Source organism: Falco cherrug, unplaced genomic scaffold (assembly GCF_023634085.1).
Source record: "Falco cherrug isolate bFalChe1 unplaced genomic scaffold, bFalChe1.pri scaffold_101, whole genome shotgun sequence".
In the NCBI taxonomy this organism is placed as follows: domain Eukaryota; kingdom Metazoa; phylum Chordata; class Aves; order Falconiformes; family Falconidae; genus Falco; species Falco cherrug.
In genome coordinates this window covers 119,749-147,165 of record NW_026599294.1, presented here as the reverse complement: position 1 = coordinate 147,165, position 27,417 = coordinate 119,749, and the positions used below count along the sequence as shown (strand labels likewise).

The 27,417-nt window shown below is 53.0% G+C and overlaps 1 protein-coding gene across 1 annotated transcript in view; it reads left to right on the top strand.

Annotated features, from left to right (window-relative positions):
- Positions 1-27,417, top strand: part of LOC129735005 (hydrocephalus-inducing protein homolog) — a 97,603-nt gene that overhangs the window by 31,867 nt on the left and 38,319 nt on the right. Inside the window, exons 11-22 of the mRNA XM_055700393.1 lie at positions 1,478-1,701; positions 1,960-2,027; positions 3,987-4,222; positions 5,003-5,103; positions 6,351-6,486; positions 6,969-7,133; positions 10,437-10,589; positions 18,836-19,074; positions 21,437-21,692; positions 22,797-22,940; positions 24,693-24,836; positions 25,664-25,977. Coding sequence (XP_055556368.1) covers positions 1,478-1,701; positions 1,960-2,027; positions 3,987-4,222; positions 5,003-5,103; positions 6,351-6,486; positions 6,969-7,133; positions 10,437-10,589; positions 18,836-19,074; positions 21,437-21,692; positions 22,797-22,940; positions 24,693-24,836; positions 25,664-25,977 — 2,180 coding nt within the window. The remainder of the gene's footprint in view (positions 1-1,477; positions 1,702-1,959; positions 2,028-3,986; positions 4,223-5,002; positions 5,104-6,350; positions 6,487-6,968; positions 7,134-10,436; positions 10,590-18,835; positions 19,075-21,436; positions 21,693-22,796; positions 22,941-24,692; positions 24,837-25,663; positions 25,978-27,417) is intronic.

Below are 27,417 nucleotides of genomic sequence, written 5' to 3'. Positions count from 1 at the left end.
AGAGCAGTTCTGGAAATGAAGCAGAGGAGCTTTCTACATGTTTCCCTCCCCCCACCCATGATGGCAAGTTTTCTGTCAAAAAAAACAAACCACCAAAACCCACACAAAGAAAAAAAACCAACCCAAAAAAACCAAAACCCCCCCCAAAAAACAAACCCCCAAAACCCCAAAAATCTAACCCCCCCAAAAAAATACAGCAACTGAAAGAGGTAGAAAATGAGGCAATACGTCGTGCCAGATGCTTTCAAAAGCTTGACTGTGGCAGGGAAGGACATGTTAAGGGGTTTTCTTACCAAAATCTTGTGCGCTCTATGCATTTTTAATGCTGATACTTTATGGAGTCTATTTATATAAATTATTTTTTTTCATTACTTGAGAAAATGTGAATGAGTAGATGATACTGTAGGTGCTGTATTGAGCAGCCAGACTGGAGGTGAACCTCAGCGCAGGATCCCTAAGTGCAATTTGTAACTAAGGTGTAAAACACATGAGTAGTTTTCCAGTTACCAGTGCAGAGTTGGAATAGGTGAATGTTTTCAACAGCAGCTGCAAAACTGGAAAATAAGGGCTGTATGTCTGCTTCTGTCTCAGTTTTTCTGACAGGTTTTGCGGGGACAGAAATTAGGGAAAAAACCTCCAGAGCAGGTAGTTGGGAGCGCAGAAATGGCAGGATGTCACCTGCAGCCATCGGAAACTGTAGAGCTTTGCTTTTGGGTAGGTCTGGTGACCAACAGCGTGCTGGTACTCACAGGCAGGTGTGGGCGCTCCTTGCTGAACGTGAAGAGAGCTGAATCTCACCAAGCGCCGCAGGATTGCGTCGCTTGTTGGAACAGTAAATAATGGTAAATTAGCAGATGATGGCTGTGAATATTTGTGAAAGAGAAATTCTTTAGACTAGGAGGAGCTGCTATGCACCTCACTCTCGCCCTTTCTTGACGTGTCTGGTTGAGCAAAGACAGAGAGACTCTCGGATGAAAGAAAAGAATAAAATGAGCCTCACTGACATACCCTAGCAGAGTCGGGGAGTGCTGCTGAAGCTGGTTATAGGGCTGTCCCGAGGTATTTTCCACATCAGATGAGCTTGTTGGCGGCAATGGGAGCTGAATGTGTTTGCCCTTGGCGGGACTGGGCTCGTCTGGAGCAGAAGCAGTTAGGTGGCGATGCGCTAGTAATGCTGTGACCGCCCTTTGCTGCTCTTTGGGGCAGGTCTGCATCGCCTTGGTGATGCAAGTCCAAGCGGACTGCTCTGTGTCAGTGGAATAAGCCCAGGGTGACTCAGTTTCTGTGAAGTTATCGCTGTTCTGCATGCAAAAGCCCAAAGGCAGAACCTGTCCCGTTGTGTGTTCTTTAGCTTCAGCCAAGCAGCAACACGTGGCATCTTCTGCCTTTTATAGATGTCTAATTAGAGAAGAAATCAGCCTTCTGTAAGGAAGGAAGATTCCTCATGTATTTCCATTTTGATTTCTTGCTGCTGCAGGCGATCCTGTTTAACAAAGGAGTCATCGATGCCCCCTTCAGCTTGGTCCCTCCAGGGACGGCTCTGGGCTCCTGCTTCTCCTTCCACCCCCAGGAGGGCATCATTTCACCAGATGGCCTCCAAATGCTCCGGATCTCCTTCAGTTCCACCATCCTGGGGCCATTCACAGAAGAATTCCGGTTCAGTGTGGGTGGGTCCCCTGAGCCTGTGACCTTGACTGTCAGGTGAGGAGGGTTCTAGGAGCCTGGTGGGCACATCTGTAGCCATCTCTGGGTAATCATCTCCCACCTACCTCATTTGGTGATGGAGCAGAGAAAAAAGGGTGTCGTCTAATGTCTTAGTCGAGCACGAGGGTGACGGGTTGGTTTGAAACCCACTGTGGTGCTGAGACCAGCTTTTCCCTGTCCCGGTGGTAACAAAAGCTGAATGCTTTGCAGTTCTTTTTAACCAAGCCAGTTCCTCCTCTGCCTTTGTCCTTACAGGGGCTGTGTCATTGGACCAACTCTCCATTTCAATGTACCTTCCCTCCACTTCGGTGATGTCTCCTTTGGTGAGTGTGCCCTGGGCTTGGACCGCAGGTCGGGAGGTCTGTGCCTTACTGAAATGAAGCACTTGAAGAGCGTCTGTCGCTTGTGTTCCTCCACAGCAGCCTTCAGGGTGTTAAAAGCAGGGCTGCCGCTTGCTCAGGTGGTGTTTTACTGTCGTGAGAGCAAACAGGGCCAAAGGAATAGCAAGCCAGTATTTTTCTGGTGCCCTCAGAGCCTGCTCAGCCCCAGCCTCCCATACCTTGGCGACAGAATGATGGTGAAAGCCTTTGTCCCAGAAGGGCCCAGGGGTTGGGGCTGCAGGAGAAGGGCGTTGGAGCCACACGCTAGCCTGTGGCTGCTCAGGGCGAACGCTCCTGCTGCAAGGCGAGGACACCACTTACCCACTTGACCTTTAGTGTGAGATGTTGATTTGTGCCATGAGGGCTCCTGGTTATCTAAGCCCAGGCAGTAGCTCTGTGTTGGGCACTGATGTCCCCAGAGATGTGGGCTCCTTCTCCTTCCCCAGCTGAAGCGCTGACGGAGCGGGTGGCTGAGCCCCAGTGTCTCCATTGAAATGCAGATTCTGATTCTCCTCACAAAAGGCTTTTTACTGAGATGATCTAAAGTTTAAATGTGAAATCAATTGTGGATTGATTGAAGGGCCATTACCATTCTGCACCCTGGATGCCTCTGTGTTTTCATGATGTTTGTGGGCTTTTTAAAGTAAACTCATTACCTTCCCCGAGCCGCTTCCCCCTCTCCCTGCATCACCGCTCTGCCACTGCTGTGTTACCTTTTGAATAAATAAACCCACAAGAAACGCACCAGGCAGGAATACGGTTGTGTAATAGGAGATTCATCCTACTTAATCTGATTTCGTTAACAAGGCCTTTTCAGCTGAAGGCAGCTATTGTATTTTTGCTTCTTGTAACTGTGCTGCTGACTGTTGTCTGCCTCTGGCGACTTCGGTCCCATTTGGGGCTGTGCAGTCTGTGTGTGTCCTTTCTGTGCCCCCCCCACCCCCCGGCCGGAGTAATTGCTGACGGTGGGCAATGCTCACTGCTGATGGACACGGAGAAACATCTGCTGTGCCTGCAGGTGGTTTTCCTCCCTGTCTGTATGCAAATAGCGCTTGGTAAGCAGGGCATGGGAGGTGTCTCCTTCTGGCAGAGCTGGTGTCCGCTCCAGAGCAAGCTGCGGGCTGGTGTCCTGCCTCTGCAGCACATCCCCTGCCACCCAGTGTGGTTGTATCACTGGTTTTCCATTAGGGAAAGCAAGTGTCAGAGCTAAAGTGATGTCAGGTGTTGCGGGCAGTAATCAAAGGCAGCGAGGATGTGATGTCCCCATTTGTTAGGTAAGGCGAGACACGTTCCTGCTCGTTTCTAAGGAAGCGTCAGGTTTCCTGCAGTGGGGTGGGCTGAGTTGTCCTGTGCTCAGTCGTCCTGTGCTCAGTCTGGTTGCCCCGAAACGGGAGCTGCCTTAGGGATCCTGCCTAGGGAAGCTGCATCAGAGTGCTGTGCATCATGTTGTAGTGCCCAGTTTCGTCCTTCCTTGTTATTGAAGAGAAGCTACAGTAAGGAAAATCTGCTACTTTCATATATTGAAAACCAGGGGAATGTTCATGGAGTTAATGGGGAATTTTACAGGCTGAATTTTCAGGATAAATGGTCTGTCTGGATGCACGCTCGTCAGTGAGAAAGAGTTGGGGCTGGTTTGGGGGCAGGTGAGAGGGCTCCTCACAGTTAGAGGGAGACTTCTGCTCTTCAGCACCAACACCGCTGCCCATTGCCAAGGAAGCAAGCTCGGCCGTCGAGAGAAAAGGCAACTTCAGTCACAACTCGCTCCTCCCCGAGCTTCTCAGTTACCTGCCGTGCACATTGACAAGAGCTCAACTCCAAGCAGGGTTTTATCCTAACAGGAGAGTCGCAGCAGGAATCGCAGCGTAACTGGGGACTTAACTGGTATTTGTCTCACCTTTCCAGGCTTTCCTCACACCCTGTCGTGTCGCCTCACTAACACCTCCTTGGTGCCTGTGACTTTCAACCTTCGCATTCCTGGCGATGGCTCAGGACAGCGCAGCATCACCAGTTTTACTCAGATTTCAGACAACGCTTGCCTGTCCTGGAGGAAGGGAGCCCAACATCGCGTCGAGCCAATGGAATTTACCATAATGCCTTGCAAAGGCACCATCCGCTCCCAAGGAGCCCTGGATATCCAGGTATGGGATGAGCCCGGCCATACGTGCTTCAACAGGTGGAGCTGCAGCGCTGCTGGCTTTGGGCATAACCGAGTAAGAGATGGGCTTTTGTTAGCTGGGGGACTCTGGGATGGAGCAGCGTTTTGTTTCCAGAGTCGTAAGCCAAGGATCACGTATCGTGTGGTCAAGCACAGAAGCCGTGCGTGTGTTTCTGAGCTGCTTAGAGCGATTTGTTTGATTTGAAGGGGGCCGAGGAAGGGTGAGGACGGAAGGTGGCTGTTGAAAAGAGAGATGCCATTGCCTAAAGCAGTTTGCTTTTCTTCCCGGTCTTATTTTTCCTCTCCTGTTGAGCAGGATGAGTTGCATTCACTGCAGCGGGGGCTGAGAAAGCTCCAGCAGCCATGAACAAACTGCACAGCTTTTGCTGGGCCACGTTTTGCCCTCAGCTTCCCAGTGTAAAGCTGAACTCGTTCTGGGAAAGTCAACAGATCTCCCCTGGGTTCCCGCTATTGTAGTTGAGATGAAAAATTGGTCCCTTAATACAGTGGTGAGTAGACCATGAGTTGTGCTTTGATTTAGCTTACACGTGCCCTGGTGTGCAAGGTGTATTTCACAGGTGGGGTTTGTCAGCAGAGTTTTGTTACTGGGAAAGGCAGTGGTCCACACGTGGAGCAGCAGCAGAAGCAAGGCAAAACACTCCCTTTCCTTAGCGTGGAAGGAGAAGGGCAGGACACCACACGTGCGTGGCTGATGGCTTCTGGGAGTGCTGAAGTATTTGACGCCGCTCTTCTCCTCTACCAGGTCACCCTGTGTTCCAACACGGTGAGGCAATACGAGCTGGCGCTGGTGCTGGACGTGGATGGTGTTGGCGAGGAGGTGTTGGCGCTGCCTCTCACAGCCAGGTACCGGCGCTTTCCTTGCAGCTGGCCACCTTTCCCCGCGTAGCCAGGCCCAGCACGCTGCCTGGCGTGTGGTGTGCTGGCTGCCGCCCCAAAGGAGAAATGGTGCTTCATGAGCTGGTTCTGCCCAGCTCGCTGTGAGCACAGCCGTGCTTTGCCAGCGGCCCTGTTGAGAAGCACCTGTGCTCCGTGCTCAGGGCCATGCCTTTCTTGTTCTGTTTTGAAGGCAACAGTGCTTATATTCCTTGTTGGCCCATCGTCTGGGACTTGAGGAGTAACGAATCTGCAAAGGGCTGCCCCTGCTTCTCCCTGCAAGCGGTGGGCTTGTGTTGGGTTGGCCCAAAATGCAGCATTTGTTTGGAAGGCGGCGAGCAGCCTGCTGAAAGCTGGGGTCTGGCTCAGTTAATGAAGGCGTGTGCAAATGGGAAAGGGGCTTACGGCAGGACTGGTGGGGGGAAACTAAAGGGGAAACTCGTCCTTGGTGTGGCAGGTGAGCTCAGCTCTCTCTGGTTCTCTTGAGCATGAACGTTCCCAGACTTAAGCCAAAAGCTGCTCTTGCTGCAGCCACGCTCAATGGCGTTGCGCCGCAGCGGGTGCCAGTTTAATGACGAGAGGGACGCAGTTCTCTGGTGCTGTTCCCTCTCCCAGGCAGTCAGCCAGGCGGTGCCTGGGCTGCAATTTTGTAAAACGAGTGGGAATGGGAAAAGTCAGTGTGTGGGCTGGTGTGTGGAGGACCCAGGCAGCTGCAGGAGCTGGGAGAGGCTGGTCACCCACTGCGAGAGGCAGGCGGTGCTGGTGCCCTCCATCGCGGGGGCAAGCGGCTGAGGTTTCAGGCAGGGCGAGAGCGGTACGGGAGAGGAGGGAGTTGCTTTTACTGAGATGCTGGAGTCTTGTTTTTCTTGAGCTTTGGGGAGCGCTGGTCCTCAGCGGGAAGGCTCCCGCAGAGCTCGTGCCTTGCTGGGACTGTGGGAGGGTCCTTGCCGGCCTCCTGGGGCAAAGGAGGGGCAAAGCTTGATGAGAGAGCACTGGGGCAGGGCACTGGGCAGCCTCTGCCACGGGAGTCTGGGGCTGCCCCTCCTTTACAAGAGTCTGTTGATAAAAAAGAAGTTAGAGGTGAGTGATTGCTGTAGAGGTAGGAAACGTCTATCTGGCAGAGACAAATGCCTTGTGTCTATTTCATGCTGTTTGGGGAGTGAACAACTTCTACATTCTCTGTGTCTCTAATTCCTTTTGGTCATCTCTTCACCCAGATGTGTGGTTCCTCCGCTGCACGTGCTCAGCCCTGTTCTGAGATTCGGACGGTGCTTTCTGAAATTCCCTTACGAGCGGACACTGACCCTTGTGAATGACAGTGATCTTCCAGGCTGCTATGGAGTCCTTCCTCAGGTTTGGCATTGCGTTCGCCTCCTGCCCTCCAACGTCGTTATCGAGGGGTTTATTAGGAAAAAAGGGGGTTTGGAGAAGACCTTGCTGTTTAGTGTTCAAACCTAAAGTTTTGCAGAGAACGGGAAGCTACCTGAATATGAACTTCAGGAGCGGTTTGAACTCTTTAGGAAGCAGTTTTGGTTCTAGTCTTTGGGGTGCTTTCATGCAGGAGAACTTTGAGGGTTGTGAAAAGCAGCTGCAAGGAGGCCGCCAGCACTGGAGTGGGTGTTTGTGGGTGCAGCAGCTTTTGGACCCTGTGAGGATGCTACTTAGCCCCATATAAATCTTGCACCTTGTGTTGCGCTTTTCTGCTTTCTCCTAGGGATTTTTAAAAATGTGGGTGAATTGCTGTTGTGGTAGATGTTAAGGAGCTTGAAGTTTCCTCAGACTCTGAGGTTCTGTCAAATTCTGACAATTGTTGTCTTTGATTCTGTCCCTTATAGGAGCACAAGGAGGATGCTGCTGTGTGGTACTCCAGCCCTGTGCCGTGTGGGATTATCCAGCCTCACAGCTCGGTGGAGATCCCGTTTACGCTGGAAGCCCAGGCGATGGGAAGGCAGGACACTATTGCTAGTGTCTCAGTGTTTGGGAATGAAAGATCCCCGCTGGTGAGTGCTAGGCGAGATGCGTGCCTTTGTGTGACTCATCTTGGTGGGGCATAAAGTGTACTGGGGTTCTGCCAGGGAAAAGGAGAAGGTCATAATATGTGGCTGGTGTGGACAAGGAAAGAAGGGATTCGTGGCATAAGTAACAGCTAATGCCTAGAGAAGGGTGGTGTCCTCGTAGGCGTCTGAGATGGTGTTTAATTATGGGCGTGTGAAGCGGGATAACAAGCCCAGCCTGAAACCCAGAACAATTCCTGGGTCTCTCGCTCTCCTGCATTATTAGATGAGCAGCAACTGCTGCTTCATTAGAACTTTTGTTCAGGAGCACACAGGGACATTGCTGCATGCCGCTAAAGCAAGGGCGGTGTAGGAGGCCGTGCTGAAATGATGATTTCTGTAAAGCTGGATTTAAGCTTTCGTGAAAGTCAGGTCCATCCCGCCTGAGAAATACCCATCATATCTCTTTGCCAAAAGCCCCATCCAAAGATGCATGAGACTCCACGCTGCTTGCATCTGGAGCACAGACTGTTGTGTGTTTGGTTTTTTTTTTCCCTACCAAGCTTGGAAAGGGGTGAGGCAAAGCATTCCTTGACTAAAGCCTCCTACAAGACATTGGCATTCAGGCATGTACAGCAGCAACAACAAAGTGTAGGCAAGAGAATGTTGTATGTGGTGTCCTGGCTTCCACTGGCTGAAACAGAGAACAAATTTAGTTAATAATTTAATTTTAGAACCTTTTTAATTTAAAAGGAGATTAACTTTTGAAGCAGCTGTTTTAAAATGTCTTGTCCTCTCTCTGAGCACAGAAGGGGATATCAGAGGATTCCTGAGAACCTGAAGCTTTCTGTAACGGAAAGGAAGGCTGGCATTTTGAAAGCAAATGCAGGGCTATAAACTTTTTATAAAATGAATTGAAACGATGATGCCAAATCCCCTGGATGCCACTGATCATCTCAACCCCGGCTGCTGGGGATGTGCATGTAAACCAGTCAACAGCAAGGCCAGGCAATGCAGGCTTTGCAGGGAAGTCTCACGTTTGACAAAACAGTTGCTTGCAAACAGAAGGCATGCTTCCCTGGAAGAGGAGGGTTTCTCCCCACTGGAATAGCCAGTTGTTTAAATGTCACCTGGTTTTTGAGCTGCAGGTCCCTTGAAAAGCTTTTACCCTTGGGCTAACAATTTATAAATTGAAAGTTGACCTTACCTTAATCTTTTCTATTTGGCCGTGAACGTGTCGATGTTTTGCCCAAAGGGCGAGCATTTCAGCTGGAGAATCGTAGCTGTCCCTAAAGAAAGGACTAGATGCATTGCGTTTTCTATAGGTCTGTCTTCTGGTTGCAGTGCAGTTCCAGTAGTTCCCTGGTAGCTGACGCACCCAAAGCTTTCTGGGCTGGCAGAAGAGCTGGCTGTCTTGTTACATGTCCTGCGCTGGTGGCAGATCCTACCCGTACGGCTGCAAGTCTGACCTTGGGAATCGCTGCAGCGTGTTCCAATAGAACTTCAAAGCTTGTTCTTGCCTTCGGCTGGGGTGCCCAGTGTCGATGCCTGGTCTTTACCGCCATTTCAGGCGGAACGTGGTACAGATCTTTCATCCAGGTTGTGCAGAGTCCCTCCACAGCTCTGTTGTCGGGTATTTTGTTTGCAGGTGACCGCGTGCCAGCTTCAGTCTGGTGTGTGTCATCTGCATGAAGGAGCTGGTAAATCCCAGCCCTGGCGTTACTGGTGGCAAGGCAGCCTCGTGTGCCGCGGGCAGGGGGTTTGGCAGCTGGCTGCTGTCGGAATAAGCGGGCACTCGAGCACAGCTGTCCGCCAGGGTCAGATGCTCTTCGTTCCTAAGTGATCAAATGTGACATGACCTACCTGTTGACAAAGCCAGAGGTGCTGGGGGGTGGAGTGGGGTGGGGCGGTGGCTGGTGGCTGTTTCTGTAGCTGTGGCAATATTGCTGATGGCAGAGCTGCCATCTCTTCTTGCTGCCTTTCCCTGTGCCATGTTGCCTGTAACGCTGTTGCATGGCATTTTTCTTGTCCCTTTTAAGAACCCTGTAGACGAAGGGGTTGGGGTTTTTGAAGCCCTCTCCTTGGTGGTGAGGATGCGTCGTGTTAGTACACAGGCTGACAGAAGCCAGCTTGCCTGGGCATCCTCCAGATGTTGTTCTGCTCATTCCCAAAGAGCTCTGCCCTGCCTTTGCTGCTGCTGTCCTGCTGTCACCAGGAAGCTGAGCTGGCTGGCGAGGCGCAGCTCTTCCCTGCAGCTCCTCCTTCCTGGGAGCTTTGGGCAGCATCACCCAGACATGCATCGTCGTGCGTGGCTTCAGTTCCTTATTTTTGAGGCCCCAGCCTTGGTAGGTGATTTTTTTTGGTGCTTAGTTGCATGCATCAGTGGCCTGTCAAGGGATGAGCATTTCTGGATGCTGCTGCTTCTGGCTGAGTTGGGCTGGTGATTCTGACAGCTGTCAATGCCACTTCCTTGAGCCAGACATCATTTAAGGTTGTACACGGTGGAGGCTGGTTTCTTTTTCGGTTAAATCGTACTCTGTGCCCTCCAGTGAATCATACAGCATCTGGTCAGCATTGGGAGTTTTATGCATTCAGATCCTGTTGAAGTGTTGAGGTGTTTGGAACCAGTAAAATCCACAGCAAGACTGGACAAATTCTCCTTGTTTTTAATGATGTGGGAAGGTGGTTTAGCAAAGGGATCCGTGTTCCTCCTCCAGTAGTCTGTGCCAGTTCTGCAAGGAGAAAGCTTTTTGGGTCTGACTGTCAAGAGGAAAAACACCGCTTGAACGATGTAATGAATAATTAATGCCTGTTATTCATGTCATACCGGCAATGCACCTAGGCACACATCAGAGGCAAGTAACTTGCACGATCTCTGCTCTGAAGAGCCTGCTTCGCTTCTGGCTTGTGCTGGTTTTCAGAGGTGCATTTTTGGGAATGTCAAAGAAGTAACCGTCCAAGTGTCACTGTACAGCAGCAGTGGTCAGGGAGGTTTGGGGCTCGGCTGAGCAGCAGAAGGAGCGGGAGCAGGCACAAGGCAGAGAAAGGAGAGCTAACTGTGGAGGAGGTCTGGAAAGGAGAGCGTGGGACCCAGGGTTTCTCTGTCCCCTGAGAACGGGAGCTTGTGGCTTTCAGATGGGATCGCTCCCGAGCCTGCACTTGCCCCAGGCCTTCTGTTTCAGCCTTGCAACACTGAAAACTTCCAACAGCCATACTTATCGCCCCGTCGAGGAGGAACCTTAGAGCTGTCTCATATTTTTTAACTTCCCCTGCTTTTCTTTTTTCTTTCCTACCTGCTTCCTGGAGCAGAATGTGTCTTTAGTGAGCGTTGGAGAAGGACCGGTTGTCTATGTGCATCCGAGGGAGATAAATTTCGGCAGTATTCAAGTTCTACAAGATGCGTCCAAAAGTCTCCACCTCTCCAATCAGGCTGTCATCCCTGCATCCTTCTGTGTAGAGATGGTAAGTATCTGTGGGGCTGTTTCCCAATGAAAATTGACTGGTCTGTAGCAGCCTGTGGCTTGATTTTTACATGCACCGTTTCCATATTGCTGTCTCGGAGAGAAAGCAAGGCATTCCGTCCCAACGCAGCGAGAGAAGCCTGGCTCTGGGGGCAGTTTTAGCTGGGGCACCCCTCAGTAAAGTAGACAGCTTGCATAGACGCTTGTGCAGAAAGGAGTCTGGATCATCTTTACAAGTTTTCCCTTTGTTTTCTGGAGGGTATTTAACGGAGAGTCGTGTCTTTGGAACTCTGAGATCAAGAGGCCCCTGTGGCCCTTTGCTCCTGGAAGGGCATGGATTTCCCGACACTTTCCCCATTAGGTCTGCGTTTGCTTTGTGTCAGACTGCTGTTTGTGACAGAGTCTGGGGTGTGAAGTTTGTCCTCAGCCTGCTTGTGGTGAGGTGAGTTTCACACCTGCTGGGGGCCCAACCAGCTGTGGTGTTGCACAAACATGTAACGGTAAGGGTTGTGTAGCTACAGGGTCTGTGGGCTCTGTCGCGTTGCAGAGCATCTCCAGGGGCCAGCCGCAGGGAAAGGCCGTTGAACTGATGGAGGCCGCAGCTGACAAGCTGCGTGGCAGGTGGCAGGAGGCGGTTGGGTTGCTGCCCTGGCGGGGGGGGCAGGGCTGGTGCAGCCAGGGAGGGCTCCGTGTGGAGGCTGGGTGGGATGTGCCGCTCACTGGAGGTGGGATCTGTGAGGGGCTTAAAAACAGGGTTGGGGGGAGGTTTGTTCTGCTCCACGCTAGGTGGGTTGGATTTGTGGAGCTGGTTCACCCAGGCCTGGCTCTGTGGGCTTGGTTGGGTCTGCGGGTAAAGCATCAGGCAGCGTGCGAGAGGCCAGGCTCAGCCTCCTGGGCCAAGGAGGAGGGGGACGAATTTCCTCCTTGCTGCTTTTCCAGCTGTTTGGGGGACAAAGGTAACCTCCAAGTGGGGGAGGGATTCCCAGGGCAGCTTTCTTTGAATCCACCATGAAAACCCACTTTCCATCTGTGGTGAGAGCAAGCCACCAGGGATGGCTGGTACTGGTGTTGAAATGATGGGTTTGCATGCCTGTCGCAGGCAGTGACCCGCAGAGCTGTTCGGGTCCTGCTGCCCCGGTGCAATGCCTCCCTCCTCCCCGGGCAGCTCGCGGTGTAGCCGGGGGGCTTGCAGGGTACATCTGCCCCTCCGTTGCCTCAGGGCCCTAACCCATGGGACTGGGCAATAAAGCCTGTCATGCTTCACCGCCGTCTCTGCCAGTCCTGGGGCTGATCAGTCACTAGAGCAGTAATACGAGGCGGCTCAGGGACGGTTTCTTTCCCTGCAATAAAGACGGGCTCTGCTTGAGCAGTGGCTTGGACCAGATGATCTCCAGAGGTCTCGCCAGCCCCAGCCGCGCTGTGACTCTGTGTGTGTGATGATCCCCCCTGCTGACTCCACGGGGCCGAGTTCCCCCATGGTGAGCATCTCTGCTTTTCAGGGCAGCTGCTGCTCTCATGGAGACGTGCCAGGAGGCAGGTCCTGGGAACCTGCTCCATCAGCCGCTTCACCAAGGGCTCTTCAGACAGACTCCGGGCACGGTGCTGCTGAGGCTGCCTGATGGGAGCAGCGCGGGCGTGGGCGAGATGTGCCCGAGCTGCGCCCTGGCCCTCAGCAGCTGCCTGCTCTGCTGCTCTTTTGCTGCCCCAGTTGAGGTTTTGCCCTTGGCTGCCTTACGCTGCCTGGCAGCTCCTTGACGGGAAGCAGAGGGGACTGAATAATTGTGGAGATAAAGCCTGGGATGCAGTCGGGCGTCAGGGTGACGCGCACGTGTCCACCTGAGAGCGGAGCAGGCTGGGCTGTGCCTTAGCCCAGCTGATGGGTGACACGGGCATCCTTCATTCCCCCGTGTCCCTGAACCCAAGCCTTGTGTCCTGTAAAGCGTCAAAGCCACTGCTTTGATTCCTGCTTGGAGGTTGCTGCAGGGGGGTGAGCCGTGATTTCCCTGTCTCCCATTTGTTGGCCAATCTGCAAACGGTGGCTGTGAGGCTCAGAGATCATGGTCTCCACTTGAAAGAGCGAGTTATTGACTGAAATTTTCACAGGAGCGTTGCATCGGGAATGTTATGCGCACTGACCGGCAGCTTGACGAACTGAATGAGGTTAATTTGAGGGGCAGCAACAGGGCAAACGAAAGGCTGGTGTCTTGTTTGAAACAGAAAAGGAAGATGCTGTAATGCAGATGGCCGTGCTGCCACCCCGATGGTACTCTTAACCGTCGAGTGATAATTGCTCTTCCTGTTAAGGCAAGCTTGCTGCTCGCTTTGGGGGAGACAAGATCATTACCTGAGCAAGCCAGGATGATTTGTGGTGAACTTCACTTTGGGACAGTGACTTCAGGAATTACTTGCAGTTCCCCTCAGGCACCAGCTTCCCTGTACCCCTCTCCTCTCTGCTGGGTGAGTTGTGTCTGTTCTGTTCTCAGTTGCAGGGAGCAGCAGGGAGCATCTCTGCCACCAGAAGAAAATAAATAAACCCCCGCCAAATCTGTGTGTTGAGATGGGGCTTTTTGGGTGGGAAGAGGGTTGTAGGGACTGCATACCTGCGTCCTCGGTTGGCTTATCCCTGCTTGCCAGGGTGTCTGCAGATCTGCGACCCTTGGGACCAGTGTGTCATCCTGTGCTCACCCAGTGAATCCTGTGTCTGTCGGGTGTGCTTTTCCCTGTCAGATTGCTTTCCCAGCTGCCAGGCAGCCCAGCCTGCTAGGGAATCCTCTGGATCCAGCGAGGGGGGGATTTGTGTCTGTCTTGGGTAAAAAAAGACTGGAGCAATGGGTCAACATGAAGGAGCTGTTGCAGCTTAGCTGGGGGCTGATGTAACCTGCTGATAAAAGTGGCTGTTTCTCCTCCTTGCTCCGCTGTCATCTTCTTTTCCTGCCTCCCTAAGTGCCTGATTTTTGCCATATTGACAAGTGCCAAAGGCTTGTTATGGATTGATGGAAGTGTTTGCTCTCCCTGCAGAAAGGAAAAAGCATCGTTCTTAGATCATTTCCTACTTGTTCTTTGTCATGCTGTCTTCTCAGGGATCTTTTGTGTGACTGCTAAGGTTGACATCTCTTGGCATCACAGAAGGCAGCTGCGTATCACGTCTCTGTGATCAGGAAAGAAAAGACAGGCCTAGGGTGTAATTTTTCTTAATCAGTGGCAGCTTTCTTCTGCCTGCATAACCCCCGTGCTGGGTCTGTTATGTGCTACCGCAGGGTGGCAAATGGTTTCCCAGTGCCTTGTAACGAGGAGGAGACAGAAAAGCTTCCTTGGGGTTTCCTCTTCTCATGACAGTCGTAATGCGGGGTCCTGTCTCCTTCAGCCTGAGCCCTGAGCTCCCGGATCCAGAGCCCTGTGCTCCAGGTGAAGCTCGCTGCTGCCTGGTTTCCAGCAGTGCTTGTACAGCCAGCTGGGTTGTCTTCAGGAGGGTGCCTGGTGGCTCAGTGCAGATCCCCGTCTGCGTTCCCGGGGATGAGCTGCTGCCACATTCAACTGGAGCTGACCTTGCAGCATAGACCAAGATTTCGTTGGTTGGTTGGTTTTTTTTTAAAAAAAAAAAAAAAAAAAGAAGCTGTACCTGGTTATCTTGTCACTGGGATTCGCTGTGGATAACTCCATGGATTTTTCAGGCAGCGTATAAAGGCTCTTGGTCAGGTGCGGTGTAAGCAAGGGCAGAACACGCAGTTCCCATACTCTCTGCTCCCCTGTAGTGCAGGATTTGTTTCATTTACTAATTTCATTGCTTATTCCCTCAAGCTTTTGATGACATTGCTTTTATTAATGAAATGGCCATATGGAAAGACTGCAAAACACGGAGATAAACTTCCAAACAGTGCTGATGCTGCTTTAGTGACTCTGTTTCTGGGTCTGGCTGACGGGCGATTCTGTTGCTCTCTGAGCAAACCGTGCAGGTTGCGGGCAGTGAAGGCTTTGAAGAGCACATCAGCATTGTCTGCAGTTCTCCCCAGCTACTCTCGCTGAAGTCGGAGCAGACTTCAATCAGCAAGAGGATGGTTTTCAAATCTACTGTAAATCACTCCCCCTGCCCCCAAAGCAGCTGAATAATTGGCCAGCCTGTCAGTGTTTGCTCATAGTGAGACAGAGGCAGACAGTGCTGCGCCCTTCTCATGATATCTGCAGTGCTGTTTAGAAATTAGGGTTAAATTAACTTTCCAGGGTACGGGCAGCACTAGCCCTGCATATGTGGCCTCTTCCAAGGTGAGCAGAAGTTTTGAAGATGGATAGGCTTAACTCTTTCCTGAGCTGTCCCACCAGAGCCTCATGGTGCTCCAAAAGCTCACCTTTAGAGTGAAACCCTTGGTTTGGCTTTAAAGGCTGTGTTTTGCTTATACACAGCGGTACCAGTTTGTGCATTTCCACCCAGTTTGGTTTTGCCGGAGCCCTTTGTTGTAGCTGACAGGGCCTGGAAACACACAGCATCAGTTGTGAACAGGGCTCGTGGCCAGGAGCGTCCAGTCTCATGCTGGTGAGGGGTTGTACCAAAAGCTGAGGAAGGTAGAAGGCTGTTTCCCTCCCAGTGTCACTCAGGCTTAGGTCCAGGGCACGTGGGCCTTAAAAGGGGGAGCAAAGGTTTGGAGGAGACCTTGGAAAAGGTGCCTGAAACCTGGCCTCAGGGAAGAGTTTGGATTTTATGGCATCCGCTATCTTCTATGGGTTCATGGTCTTTCAAAATTGCTGTGTTTCAGTAATGGAAGAAATTGTTACTCTGCTCATCTAGGAGAAGGGAACTTGTCGCATTGTGCTGCACCCGCTGGCCAACAGGGTTCAAGAAGGGTAGAAGTCTTCAAGGCAGTTACGCTGCTACAGGCCAGAGTGACTCAGCTGAGCTCTCTTCCCAAGGGAAAAGCCGGAGGATTTTGGTTGTTCAATCCTGTGCTTGGCAGCAGCTGGCCAAGCCGTGTCCATGTCCTGGCTGGAGAGCCCCAATGTGCAGAGTGGTGGCACTGGTCTCCCCAGCCCAGCGGGGAGGGCAGATGGGACCTGGAGGGCTGAGCAATGGCCAGGGGACACAAATGGAGACAAGCTTTGCTGGCTCACTCAGCAGCTGCTGTTAGCTGAAGCAAGTGTGACAAATTGGGCTCCGTTGTCGGTGGCAGTGAGTGCCACACTTTAATTCTTTTTTCTTTTCTTTTTTTTTTTTCCACTGGCTTTAGAAGCTCTGCCTCGATTTCACAAAACTTCTCCTTGCTGGTGCTCTGGGGCAGAGGCTCAACCAAAGCGGTCCCCCTGCTTTTGCCGAGGAGATGCTGGTGCCGAGGTGCCAGGAGGAGGCTGGTGGCTGGTGGGAGCATCCGGCCAGCCTTGTGCTCTGATCCCCACCCTGTGGGCCTTAGGGTGCTTCTGGGCTCTTTCTGCCACTGGCAGTTTGTGCGGGTGAGGAGTCACTCTGCTATGAAGAGCACAGGCTCCCGCCCCTTAGGACAGCTAAAGCCCCTGGGACAAGGCTCCGTGCGCAGCTGATGTGGTGGGGGGTTATTTCCCCTTCGTGCGTGACCCCCACTGGGGGCGGTGGATCCGCCTGACGAGGTGTGAGCGCTCTCTCGCCAGAGCTATGGCTTGGTAAAGTACAGCTGCATTTTTCGTGTTGAGTTCTGCTGCTTCTTCCACTCGTGCAAGGCTGGAATGACCAGATGGCTTCAATTAACGGGCTCAAAGTAACTTGCAGAGGGCAGCGTGGTGGGTCCTCGGCCATCCCTTGGGGCAGCCATCCAGCCGTCCATCTCTGATGCGCGCTGATGCCCGCTAGAAGCAAACGTTGGCAGCTCTTATTCCCAATGAAATCTGTCCCAGGAGAAGCTAACGATCTCAGCGCTGAGCTTCTCGAAGCGGTTGATGCCAGCCCTTGCCTGGCACTCTGACTCTGGCGTCCAGTGGTGCAGGCTCCTGCAGGGACAGAAATAGCTGCTGTCTTTGTCTGCCCAGCACGTGCAGCTATTGCATCGTGTCCTGGAGCATTCACGCCTAAGCAAGGAGCAGGGATCTTGTCAGAAGTTAGATTTTTGCCTTCAGAGCAGGGGGATGGATGCTTTTAGCGTGTTCCCAAGGGATTTCTTGTCTCTGGGACACAACCTGGACCGGTGTAGGCAGAAGCTGACCTAAAAACCTGAGCGGAGCTGGTCCGGCAGAGCCTTTTGGTCCTGGCAGGTCTCCTGTTCAGCGGTGCACTGTGCTGCCCCTGGGACCCACACCAGATGCTAACGGAAAGGATGAGGATGCGATGCAAATCGTGCTCCTCCGGAGTGGGCTGTTGGCCTGGCAGGGCACGGTGGGTCTGCGCTGGGTCACCCTGGGACACTGCGAGTCTGGCTCCATCGAGACAGCCTGTCATTGTTCCTCAGTAATAGTTCCTTGGGTACAACTTACTGCGCGGCTTGTTGCCAAGCTGTGATAAATGAGCTTTGTCAGATAGCAGACTTGCAGATTCACCTCTGGAGCAGAGCTATCGGGTCTCCTTTTCAAGCAAGCTGCTCGGTGTCAGCGTGAATCGGAGGAGAAGTTGTACATTAACGTCAGTGAAAACCTAACGCCCACTGGCTCGGTGTGAATGAGCTGGCTGGGTAGCCCTTGGCTGGCGGCAGCGCAGCCGATGCCTCCGAGGCCGGCGACCAGCTGCAGGGACCACAGGGGAGGGTTGGTGGGAATCCTCCGTGGTCAGTGAGGTCCCAGTGTTTACCCCGTGGCAGCCACCTGCCTCCATCCCAGTCTCGTCTTGCTTTTTTAAAAATTTTTTTCAAGACTCTTTTTTTGAAGCCCTAGAGGACAAATTAAATGGAGCTGAGTGTATAAATGTTGCTGGTGCCTGGAATCGTTTTGATGCCTTTGGCACGCTCCGTTATGGGATGCAGGCATGCAGCCCTGACCTGCTCTACGTGGAGGGCACAGCCAGCCTAAGGAGTTAGCGTAGCGGGAGCACCTACGCTTGCTGCTGGGACCCTGAATGCTCAGCAAGTTACCGCTTCCCTGGCCTCCAGCTAGCCTTCACCTTGTCAGCAGAGGTCATTTTGGGGTGTTATTTTAAATGTTTCTGTGACTTCAAAGTGCTGCTTGGTTTTCTGCTGCTCTTCTCCCTTGGGCTGGCTGGTGTCCTGTTAGAGCTCAGAGCTGCCAGCCCGCCGGACAGAAACTCGAGCTAACTTCACCTGGATCGAGCACTTGCTTTTATCATGTCAGGCCTCTGAGCACACCGTTGTTTTCTATTTAAAGGAAAAAAAAAAAAAAAAGAAAAGGAAAGTAACCCTCTCCTCGACAATACTGTAGAGTTTTGGATGAGTGGTGCCTGTCATCCCAAACACAGCGCTGAACTGTGATGCATGTAGCACTGATGCTGTGACGGACACTTGAAAGCCACGTGTCTGCATCCCAGTGCATTTCCTGCTGGCCCGGGAGCACTGCGTGCATTTCTCTTCTGCGAGCTTGCTCCTTGTGAATGTGGCTTTAGGTGGGCTGGAGGGGTCCAGCGCCTCTGTTGCCCCATCCGTAGAGGGAGGCCCGTGAGGACCCAGAGGAAAAGAGTGCTTGGGAAGCCCAGGCCATGCCCACAGGGCACATGTCTTGTGGTTTTCTTTCTGCTTCTTGTTTCGCTGCCCTGCTATAAACACTTAGAGCTGACTTTGCCAAAGCAGAGGGCCTTGGGGCACCTCACTGCAGGTGATGATTCATGGGAACAGAGGGCTGCAGCCCTTGAGGGGCTGTTGAGAAGCCTGACTCTTGGGAAAGAAGACTTTGGGGTTTCATCAACCGCTTTTGCAAAGTTATTCTTTGGGGTCTCAGCAGTATCCCCCAGCCGTGTGGCTGCGGCGGGGGGACTGGAGCAGTCCTGGCTTCCTCTGGCCTGGAGCCTTTATGGCAGAGCTGGCCACCGTTGTCGGGAAGCCAGGAGATATCAAGTGGCTTCCCTGGGTGTGCCCTCCAAGAGGGAGGCTGGAGGGACAGTAGCATTCTCCTGAGGGTGAGCATCCCTTGGGTCAGACAAAGCTGGGTTAACAAAGTGAGTCTGTTAAGGGAGGGTAAAACAGAGGTTGTATGAGCTCCTGCACGGGTGCTGTTTCCAGGCACTGTAGCTCAGAGTTGGGGAAACGAAGCCTTCATGGTTTTTACCCTCATGTCTTTAATCCTTTTCTGCATCCCGCAGGAGACCAGGGTCCATGGTTTCCATCCTAAGTTACTGTTTGGCTCATCTTACAGGCTGGCAAACGCTCGCGCTGGAGGATTGAACCCAGTAAAGGAGTGATCCCCCCCGAGAGCGAGGTGTCTGTGGCCATCATAGCAAACTTGGACGACACCGAGAGATTTGAGGATGAGGTGAAGGTGTCCATAGAGAACAGCCACACCTACGTCATCCCCGTCCAGGCTGTCGGCACGGGCACAACGATTGTCACCGACAAACCCATTGCTCCGGAGCTCAACTTGGGCCTCCGCTTCAGGTAGGGATCTCTCGGCTCCCACTTCCCACATGGGCTCGGCAAGGAGTTTTGCTGTAGTCCTTCAGGCTAGTTGTTCTTCAGTGCTCGAGGTCCTGGCTCTGCTTCACCGAAGCCACAGGAACTCCTTTAGGAATGTTCTATGGCCATTTCAAAGTCGTTAGATACCCTCAGAAGCTACCAAAATGGAAACCAGTTGCTAGGTTGTCCCTGACTTGTCTTTAGTTGGAATATGTTTATTTCCATACTTTATCAAAGAATGAGCTGGAGGAAAACAGCAGGTCCCAGAAGCCTCCTGCTGGAAAATGCTACATTACAAGTATAAACATATTTCTGTTTGCAGTAACGTTGCTTACCTTTCCAGTCGCTATGGTCTATTCTCTCGCAAGAGTGGAAAACCTTGGTGGTAGCTTGTTAGCAACTCCTCGACTGAATTAATGGTGCTGGTTTATTTCCCTTCTGCCTGGGAGTCCTGCAGGAGCTGCCGAGTTTCTTTGCCCTGTATCATCCATCAGTTTGCTCGTCTTCCCCGGTTCCCCGGCTGGGCCGCTCTTTAGAGGCGCTTGCTCTTCCCTCGTTTCCCCCGCCCGCTTTCCTTGCGGTCTGCCAGCACTGCGGCGGCGGCAGCCCGAGGCAGAAGCGAGCGAGGGTGCCTGCAGGAGCAGCTCTGAGCGGGAGAGGAGGAGAGGTTGGCTGAGGTTGGGTGGGATAAATTGCGTGTGCTACCTGAAAGAGCTTAGCTCGGGAGGGGGCATTCGCGGATCCTAGTGCGTGTGTCTGAAACTGGCTACATTCTTATAAATGGGAGAGAAAATAAGCCTTTTCAAAGCGCTGTTGCTGTCGGAGTCCTCTTGAGACGAGAATAATACTCTTCTCCAAGTGCCTGTTCCTTTTGCTGGCTGCAAAGAGGCTCCACAGTGCTCTGATACCTAAATTTTGGGCTAGAAAGAGGAGGTTGATGCTGCCTTAAGCATTTAGGCTAGATTAGTGGGGTGGGGTGGGGTGTTGGGGTGTGTTAAATGTGCACCCACAAGCCCCCCAGGTAAGCAGGGACATTACAGGGAGATTGGCACTTGGCCAGCGTGCCCTGTGCTCTGTGCAGCCACAGATGGGCTGCACAGCGGAGGGGAGAGTGTGGGTGGGATTGCTGTCATCGTCCTCTGCCCCCCTTCGTGTCTTTGCCCGCAAGCTAGTTGGGAGCCGCCGTTGGCAGCGGGTGCAGAGCTGCCACCAGGTGAGCTGGGGGGACCCAGGTGACATCCCAGATGAGGTGGGCTTTCCCAGAGCCACAAATCAGGCATCTACCCAGAGCTTCCCCTAGCCTTCATCTGCCGCTGTCCACAACAGAAAACCGGTTCATACTAAGCCTTGTACACATCATTTGTAAAGTGTGTTTCAAAGACTCGTTTGTTCTAATCTGTCACTTCTGTGTTGGTGTTTAGCTGCTTGTGGCAGACGTGCATTTTGCAAGCCACGTGTTCTGTACCTTTCAAAAACCCAATAACTGTTGTAGGAACAATTCTGTTCCTGGTGGTGCTCAGATTTATAGAGGGTAGAATAATTATTCCACGCTGGCCTGCAGTTAGTGTTTCTTTACATAATGGAACCAATTTCCATGGAATATTCGTTTTGGTTTATATCTAGCTGTAGTGGTCAATCTCTTGTTGTCACTCCATTCCCTCAGCTGGTAGACCGGGTCTTGTTGCTGTGTTTGTCTTGGGCGAAGCTTATGCTGATCCTGCGTTCTCACAGTGCGTTTACCTTCCGAAGACACAAAACCATCTGCCCTGTTCAGCTGATGCGTTGGGGGCAGGGAGAGTTGGATGCTCCCTAAGAGATGGGGGAGTGAGGGGGGTAAGATGGGCCCCGACGGTGGGATAACTGGTGCCCAGATCTCCAGATGAGTCTCTGCACCCTGCCAGCTCCCCAGTAGCATCTTCAGAGGAAGCCACCTGAGGCAGCAGCTCCCCAGGGGCAGGTGAAATGGCAGCAGAGCTGTTCGTCCACCCACCTGCAGCCAGGGCAGACCAGCTTCGTGCCTGGTGCAGGGAGACCTGCAGGACGCACCTTGGGAAAACCCTCTGAGTGCTGAGCACCAAAGGGTGATGCTCTGCTCGCGAGTACCTGAGGTGATGGATCTTTGCGAAGCTTTTCCTTGCTGTACACAAACTGACCAGCTGCTGGATGCTGAACTTCGGGCCAGCCGAGGTCTGGCTTTGGCTGAAGCTTTGAGCTAGGTCAGCCTTTTCAGAGGTGGTTTTGTTGCTGGGCGTGTGGTCAGATAACGCCATCGGGGTGCTGAAGCTGGGTGACCGCTGGGAAATAGCAGCTCCCATAACGTTTTCCATCTCTGCTTGTCTTCTAGCTTTGATCGCTGCTGTTACCGTTTCAAGATGACAAACAGAGGACGACGCACCCACCAGCTGTATTGGTCAACAGAAGGCTTCCCCACGTTCAGCCATCGTGACCGTCTCCGTGCCATCAGTAACACCAAGGGCACAGATTCCTCCCAGAGCCCCAAACCTGCCTGCCCTGTGTTTAAGCTTCAACCGCTGAGGACAGAGCTGATGCCGGGCAAGACTGTGGAGATGGTGCTGGAAGGCTCCTCCAGCACTCCCCAGGTGAGGTGCCCCACGAGGGCTGCGCCCTCCCCACCAGGTCACCTCCGCTGGGGCTTCTTCCGACCCCTTGACATTTGCCTTGGGAAGAGGAGCAAGCGCTTTCCAGAAACTGTTTTAATGCCACAAGTTGCCATGGCAGCACCGGCTGCTTTCCTTGCTGGCCGCCATCAGTGTTTCCATAGCCACCATAAACCCAGCTCGCTGGTACCAAAATGCGGGCTGAAGGGAATGTTGCTGCTTCAGAAGCAGAGGGCAGGTTACAGGGTGTCGTGTGCTGAGGCAGAAAGGAAGGGCGGAGAAAATAAGTTACGCTTAGGCTAGGAGCAGAGGCTGTAAATAAATGAAAACATGTGAGGTCATAGATCTGGTGAAAAGAGTGAGTTAAAAAAACCCAAGCACCAAACCTGTGAAGAGAGGGAGAGTCTGAGAGCAGCATCATTTTTCCTCTGTAGACAAACATGGGCAGAGGCTTGTCTAGCGCCGAGTCCTGGAGGAGAAAAAACAGTGTGTGCCAGCCCTGATGGTCAGAGTGACGTTCATCCACGTGGGAAAGTGTTCCCAGGGACCGTTATAATTGACAGCTTGACTTGTTGTCGGTATTTCCATACCAGCTCACCCCAGACTCTCAGCCAGCCTTGGTGTCCCAAGGGCAGCCGGGTCTGGCAGCACCCTTGGGTGGCAGCTCAGCAGGGTCACGGGGTGTTCTTCCCCCCCGGGCCCTTCTTTCCAGGCCAGGGGAAATCCAACTCTGCAGAGGAGCTGCCAGCTAACCCTGGTGTACATTCCTTGGCTCTGGGACCGCTGGGCCCAGGTGTTTAAGCAAATGTGGAATGAATCTTCATGAAGCTCCTGCTGTTCCTAATGATCTGAAAGGTGCTTGCAAGGGTTGCCTCAGTGGCAGCTTGCAGAAGGCTTGATTGCTCGCCTAGCTGAGTGCCCTCATAAATAGGATGCAGCATAACAAGAGGAGGGGGCTATTGAGGAGAGCAGTGGCTGTAAGTTGCGGCAGGAATAGGGTCCGTGGTTGGGTGGCTAGCAACTGCAGCGTGTTTTGTGGATGCCCTGCCAGCACCTGCTTGGGTGACGCGTGACTCTTGCATGCAGGTGGTGAAGGAGCGGCTGCTGTGTCACGCCGTGGTGGGGAGCAAGGCGGGGAAGGCACAGATAATGCAGATGGACGTCACGTGTGAGTTCGTTGATCCCGTTCTGCAAGTGTCTACCAGAGAAATCGCATTCCGGGTGGAGAAGGTAAGTCTCAGGATTGCATCCTGGCATTGAAGAGCGTGGCTGATGGCCGAAAGCCTGCAGGGTGTGTGTGCCTGTTAAACACGGGGGGGGGACGGGGATTGTTAAACCGCTTCCCCAGGTCCACGGGGCTTCGGCTATCGATTCGAGCCAGAGCAAGCTTTGGCCGTTACCACGAGATGGTTCTACCACAGAGATGGTGATTTTGCTGCCCTGGGGTCGGGGACAGTCACAGCTCTGCCCTTCTCGAGGTGGAGGCAGGATCGAGCTGCTGCGCCAAGGGCACAGGTGAGGCAGTGGGACCCGCGAGCGCAGCGTGGCCGTTGCACAGCTGCCTTGTGCGCTGGGGCTGCTGGGGGAAGAGCCGATCGCTGCAGCTGAGCGATGCTAAACCCCTCCTCACCCTTCCTGAGGTGCTTTGTGAAGTAAGTGAGGGTATTCTTAGTGATGAGATGGTTTTCTGACTTCAGCAAAGTAAAGCTGAGATTGCAGCTGCTGCGCTGAGGGGGGATCGTAGCCACTTGTAGAGAGACACGCATTTGTGTAGTCAAGATGAAGGGAGGTTTTTGAGGCTCCTCCAAGGCATGGGGATGTCTGAACGCCGATCCTGCAGGGAAGCTGAGAAAAATGGAGCTTCCTGCCAATTCCTCAGGCTGGTGAAGGAAAACTGTCATCTTTTGTCTCTCTCTGCCTTCCCTGCTCTTGGCATGGATGCTCTTTGCGTTTCCCTCAGCCTCACCTCCTTCAAAGGACCTGCAGTCATCCCTCAGCTGCAGTGATGACAACACCGATGCAAAACAGGAGCCCTTTAGTCTCTGGGTCCTGACTCCTCCATCATCTTTCCCTCTCCAATGCGGTGTCTGAAACAGAGAAGATTGTCCATTATTTAGTTTCTGTATTTTCAGGCCTCTCCTCTGGTTCCCAGGCTTCCAGAGAAGCACAAAATCCTGTGAGCGGGCGGTTCACTTAATGAGAAGCTTTTCAGCTGTTCCTGATGTCTGCCTGTGTTCTGCTTGATGCCCCGTGCTCTGGTTTATCGAGTGCTATGACACTGCAGCTGTTGGATATCGATACATCCAGAACTAGTTTCCCAACCGCTGCCTAGTTGATGTGAACCCTGCAGGAAGGCCAGAGCGATGCATAAGCAGGAAGAAATAGCTTAGGCTGAGCTTGACTGTGAGGCTACAGACACTTTGTCACTGGAGCAGGGACAGCAGGACACACGTTGCAACCAGACCGTTGAGGTTTCTAGCTGGCTGTTTGTGCGTGTAAATGTTCCAAGCTAACCTTAGGCTACTGCAGGCTCTCTCCTCCAGGCCAAATCCTGCTTGCTTTTCTCTTCTGACTAGCCATCCCTGCTTTTATGAGGCTCCTGGAGCCACTAAGGCTGTACGAAATGACTGGGGGTGAAAATCGTCTTGTGCCATTCTGCCCAAGAGAGGGTAAACTGGAGACAAGCGCTCTGCGTTCACTTTCTGCTTTTGACCTTGGTCAAGCAGCTGCCTCCTCTCGAGGTGCTGTTCCCTCGTCTGTATGTGAGACTGTTTCCCGGCCCCCTGGGGGATGCTGTGGTTTCTAAACGTGAAAAGCACCTGACGTTCTGAAAGAAAAACCTTGTAGAAGGGTAGAAACTAATACAGACAGTGAATAAGAGATGTGTGCAATTTTGGGGTTGAAAACTCTGAAATGCGTCGGAAGGGAAGGGAGGTGCGTGGCCACTTCAGGTTGTTTTTTTCTTGTCTCCTCTTTCTGTAGCTACCCAGTGACGTCCTCAGCCTACAGCATAAGCCTCTTTCTTTAAAAAACATGTCCTCCCTGCCGCTGGGCGTCGTCCTGGCCTTAGACCAACCCTTCCGAGTCTGTGATGCGGCCCGGCAGCCCCTCCCTGCAGATGTCCAGGTGAGCAGGACCTTCCCGCGGTGGGCTTTGAGGAGGAGGGATGTGGCGGTGCGTTCCTGTTGGGAGGTCCTCTGGCAGGGTCTCCTGTAGAGTCAGCAGTAGCCTGGCCCCAACTCAATCAGATCTGAAGCGAGCTGCTGGAAGAAACAAAAATACCCGAGTTGGGAAGATACTTCGTGGCTCAAAGCCATGAGGAGAAGGGAGCAGGCACCTAGGGCTGGGCAAGCCATGGAGTAGAGGTATCTCCTGGGACTTGCAGCAGCCGTCCTCAGCCAACCTCAAGAGCAGCTTGCTCTCTGTGAGGGCAGCTCTGCCTTCGGGAAGGCTGAGGATGCTCCTCCCACTGTCGCCTGGCACCTGCCCTGTCGGTGGTGGAAGGCGCTGGACATGGGCTCTGCTGGACACGCGCTGGTGGAGGTGCGGGCACCGTTCCTGTGCCGCGCCGGTGACTGGCCCCTGCGAGGCTGAGGCTGCCGTGCCGGTGCACTTGTGCTGTGAGGATAAAGGAGTTTCTCTGGAGTCAGGGCAGCAGCCCTGGCTTGCCGGAGTGCTGGTTCGGCTGTGTGTTTAGCACAGAGCCTCTGTGGGTCCAGAATTCAGTAGGACAATATTTATTTCCCCCTGGTATCGATGCAAAGCGCAGAAACGTGAGCCTGCAATAGTCTGACGAGAGCGTGGTGCTTGCAGTCAGGCACTCGCTGTAAAGAACGTGCAGGGTGGGCTGAGAAGCCCACGCTGAGGTCATGCTTTAAGACATTGACGTGTTCCATGCTATCCAGCCTTGGACTTCATTACGCTGGTGTTTGATCTTTTTAATCTCCTTGCAGCCAATGAAGCTGGAGGTAGGGGAGGAACGTCATTTCTTCATCGGATTTAACCCTGCTCACGAGGAGCGTCTGAATAGCTGGGTGGCAGAGAAGGCTCTGAAGATACAGCTGCTCGAGCATCCTCACGAGGAGCAGGTCACTGTTCGGGGAGAAGTCTTCTTCCCAAATCTCCAGTTCCAGACCATGGCCGTGGACTTTGGGTGCATCTTGAATGACACTGAGGTGGAGCGTTACATTGAGATGACCAACTGCAGCCCGCTTCTCGTCCGGTACCACTGGTCATTCCTGACGGGCGGCCACGCGAGCCAGCTGAGGTATGTGCACCGTTGCCCTCTCCTTGAAGCTCCTCTTCCTAGTGTCCTGTCTGTACCTGGCAAAGACCCAGGCTGTTTGCCTGGGATCTGGCAAGCAGCTTTCAACTCTCCCTGGTGGGAATAACACCTGCCAGCCGTGGTCAGGCTAGTGCTCAGGGAAAAGGTGATCTCTGCCGGTTGGACGCTGCAGGGGAGACCATGTTCTCCAGCCAAGCTGGGGCTGTATGACACTACTAACGCTTTTTGCTTAGCCCATACCCTGGAGTCCTGCTGTGCCTCTGGAGCTACAAAGCCACGCTTAGGCACGTGGACGGTAACATCACCGGTTTTCCATCCCTGCCGACCCTGTACGTTGTCATTTCATCCTAAGAGCCTACATAGGCGCTGCCACCAGAAGGACCTGCTGCTGCCCCGGTCCCTTGCTGCTGCTTTGCTGTAGCCCCCGTACTGGTTCCCCGGGAAGGAAAGCTGCTGTGGAGAGCTGTGCTCGCAGACCCTGGTGGCCTGAGGCAAACACCACCCTGGAGAAGGGAGTTTTTGTCTGTTAGCTGTTTTGTGAATGCGATGTGCAGTTGATTCAGCATTTTTCACCAAAACGGCAGGTTCTGCTGGGGCTGTAGGTCCAGCTGCAGGTGTCAGTGGGAGCGCTTGTCTGAGCATCCCTGGGAGGCAGGGCATCCAGCCCTGGTCAGTGGTTTCCAAGCCCAAGAGCACTCTTGCAGTGGTGCTGCAGCACGTCTATAAACACATTTCTAGCAGTTCCTCCCGCTGTGGCCTCTCTGCGTAGTACAGAAGTCTAGTCTGGGCGGTTTTAATGGCAGTAGCAACTGGTTTTTCCATAATGCCCTGGGAAACCAAGCAAAGTTAACCACTGCGCGTTGAAGTGCTGCTATTGCAAATAACAGAGATCAGTTTTGTTTAGGGAGTTGGAATTTGGCTTAGAGGAGACTGGGCACTGGCATTAGCTATGGCGGTGAGGAGGGCTTGGGGGAGAAGCTGTGGACACTGGGGTAGCCCGTTCACAGCGGGGTCTTACCAGGGAACGGCCAGTCTGGTGTGGCCCTTCATGCGCGGCACCTTCAAGAACAGACCCTAAAATGCAGGGGAAAGTCTGCAAAAGCAGGTGCAAGGAGGTGGACAGGGAAAGAGTAACAGGGCTGTAAGCTTTGCTCGGAAGCCCCTGTCATCTCCTGGTAAATTAGATTAGGGTTTAATTACAAGCTAAGGGAAAAATCTAATGTTGATGGTAGAACAATGCATATATTTTATGATAACAGAGAAACACACACATTGGAGCAAAGCCTGTGTGGAATTAATTTCCTCTGGGGCCACTTATTGGCCAGTTGCCTGTTTGGTTTGGTTTTTGGTTTGTTTTTTTTTTTTTAGGGTTTTGGAAATGTGACTGCTGAATCAGTTTTCAGCTTTTAATTCCCCCATCTC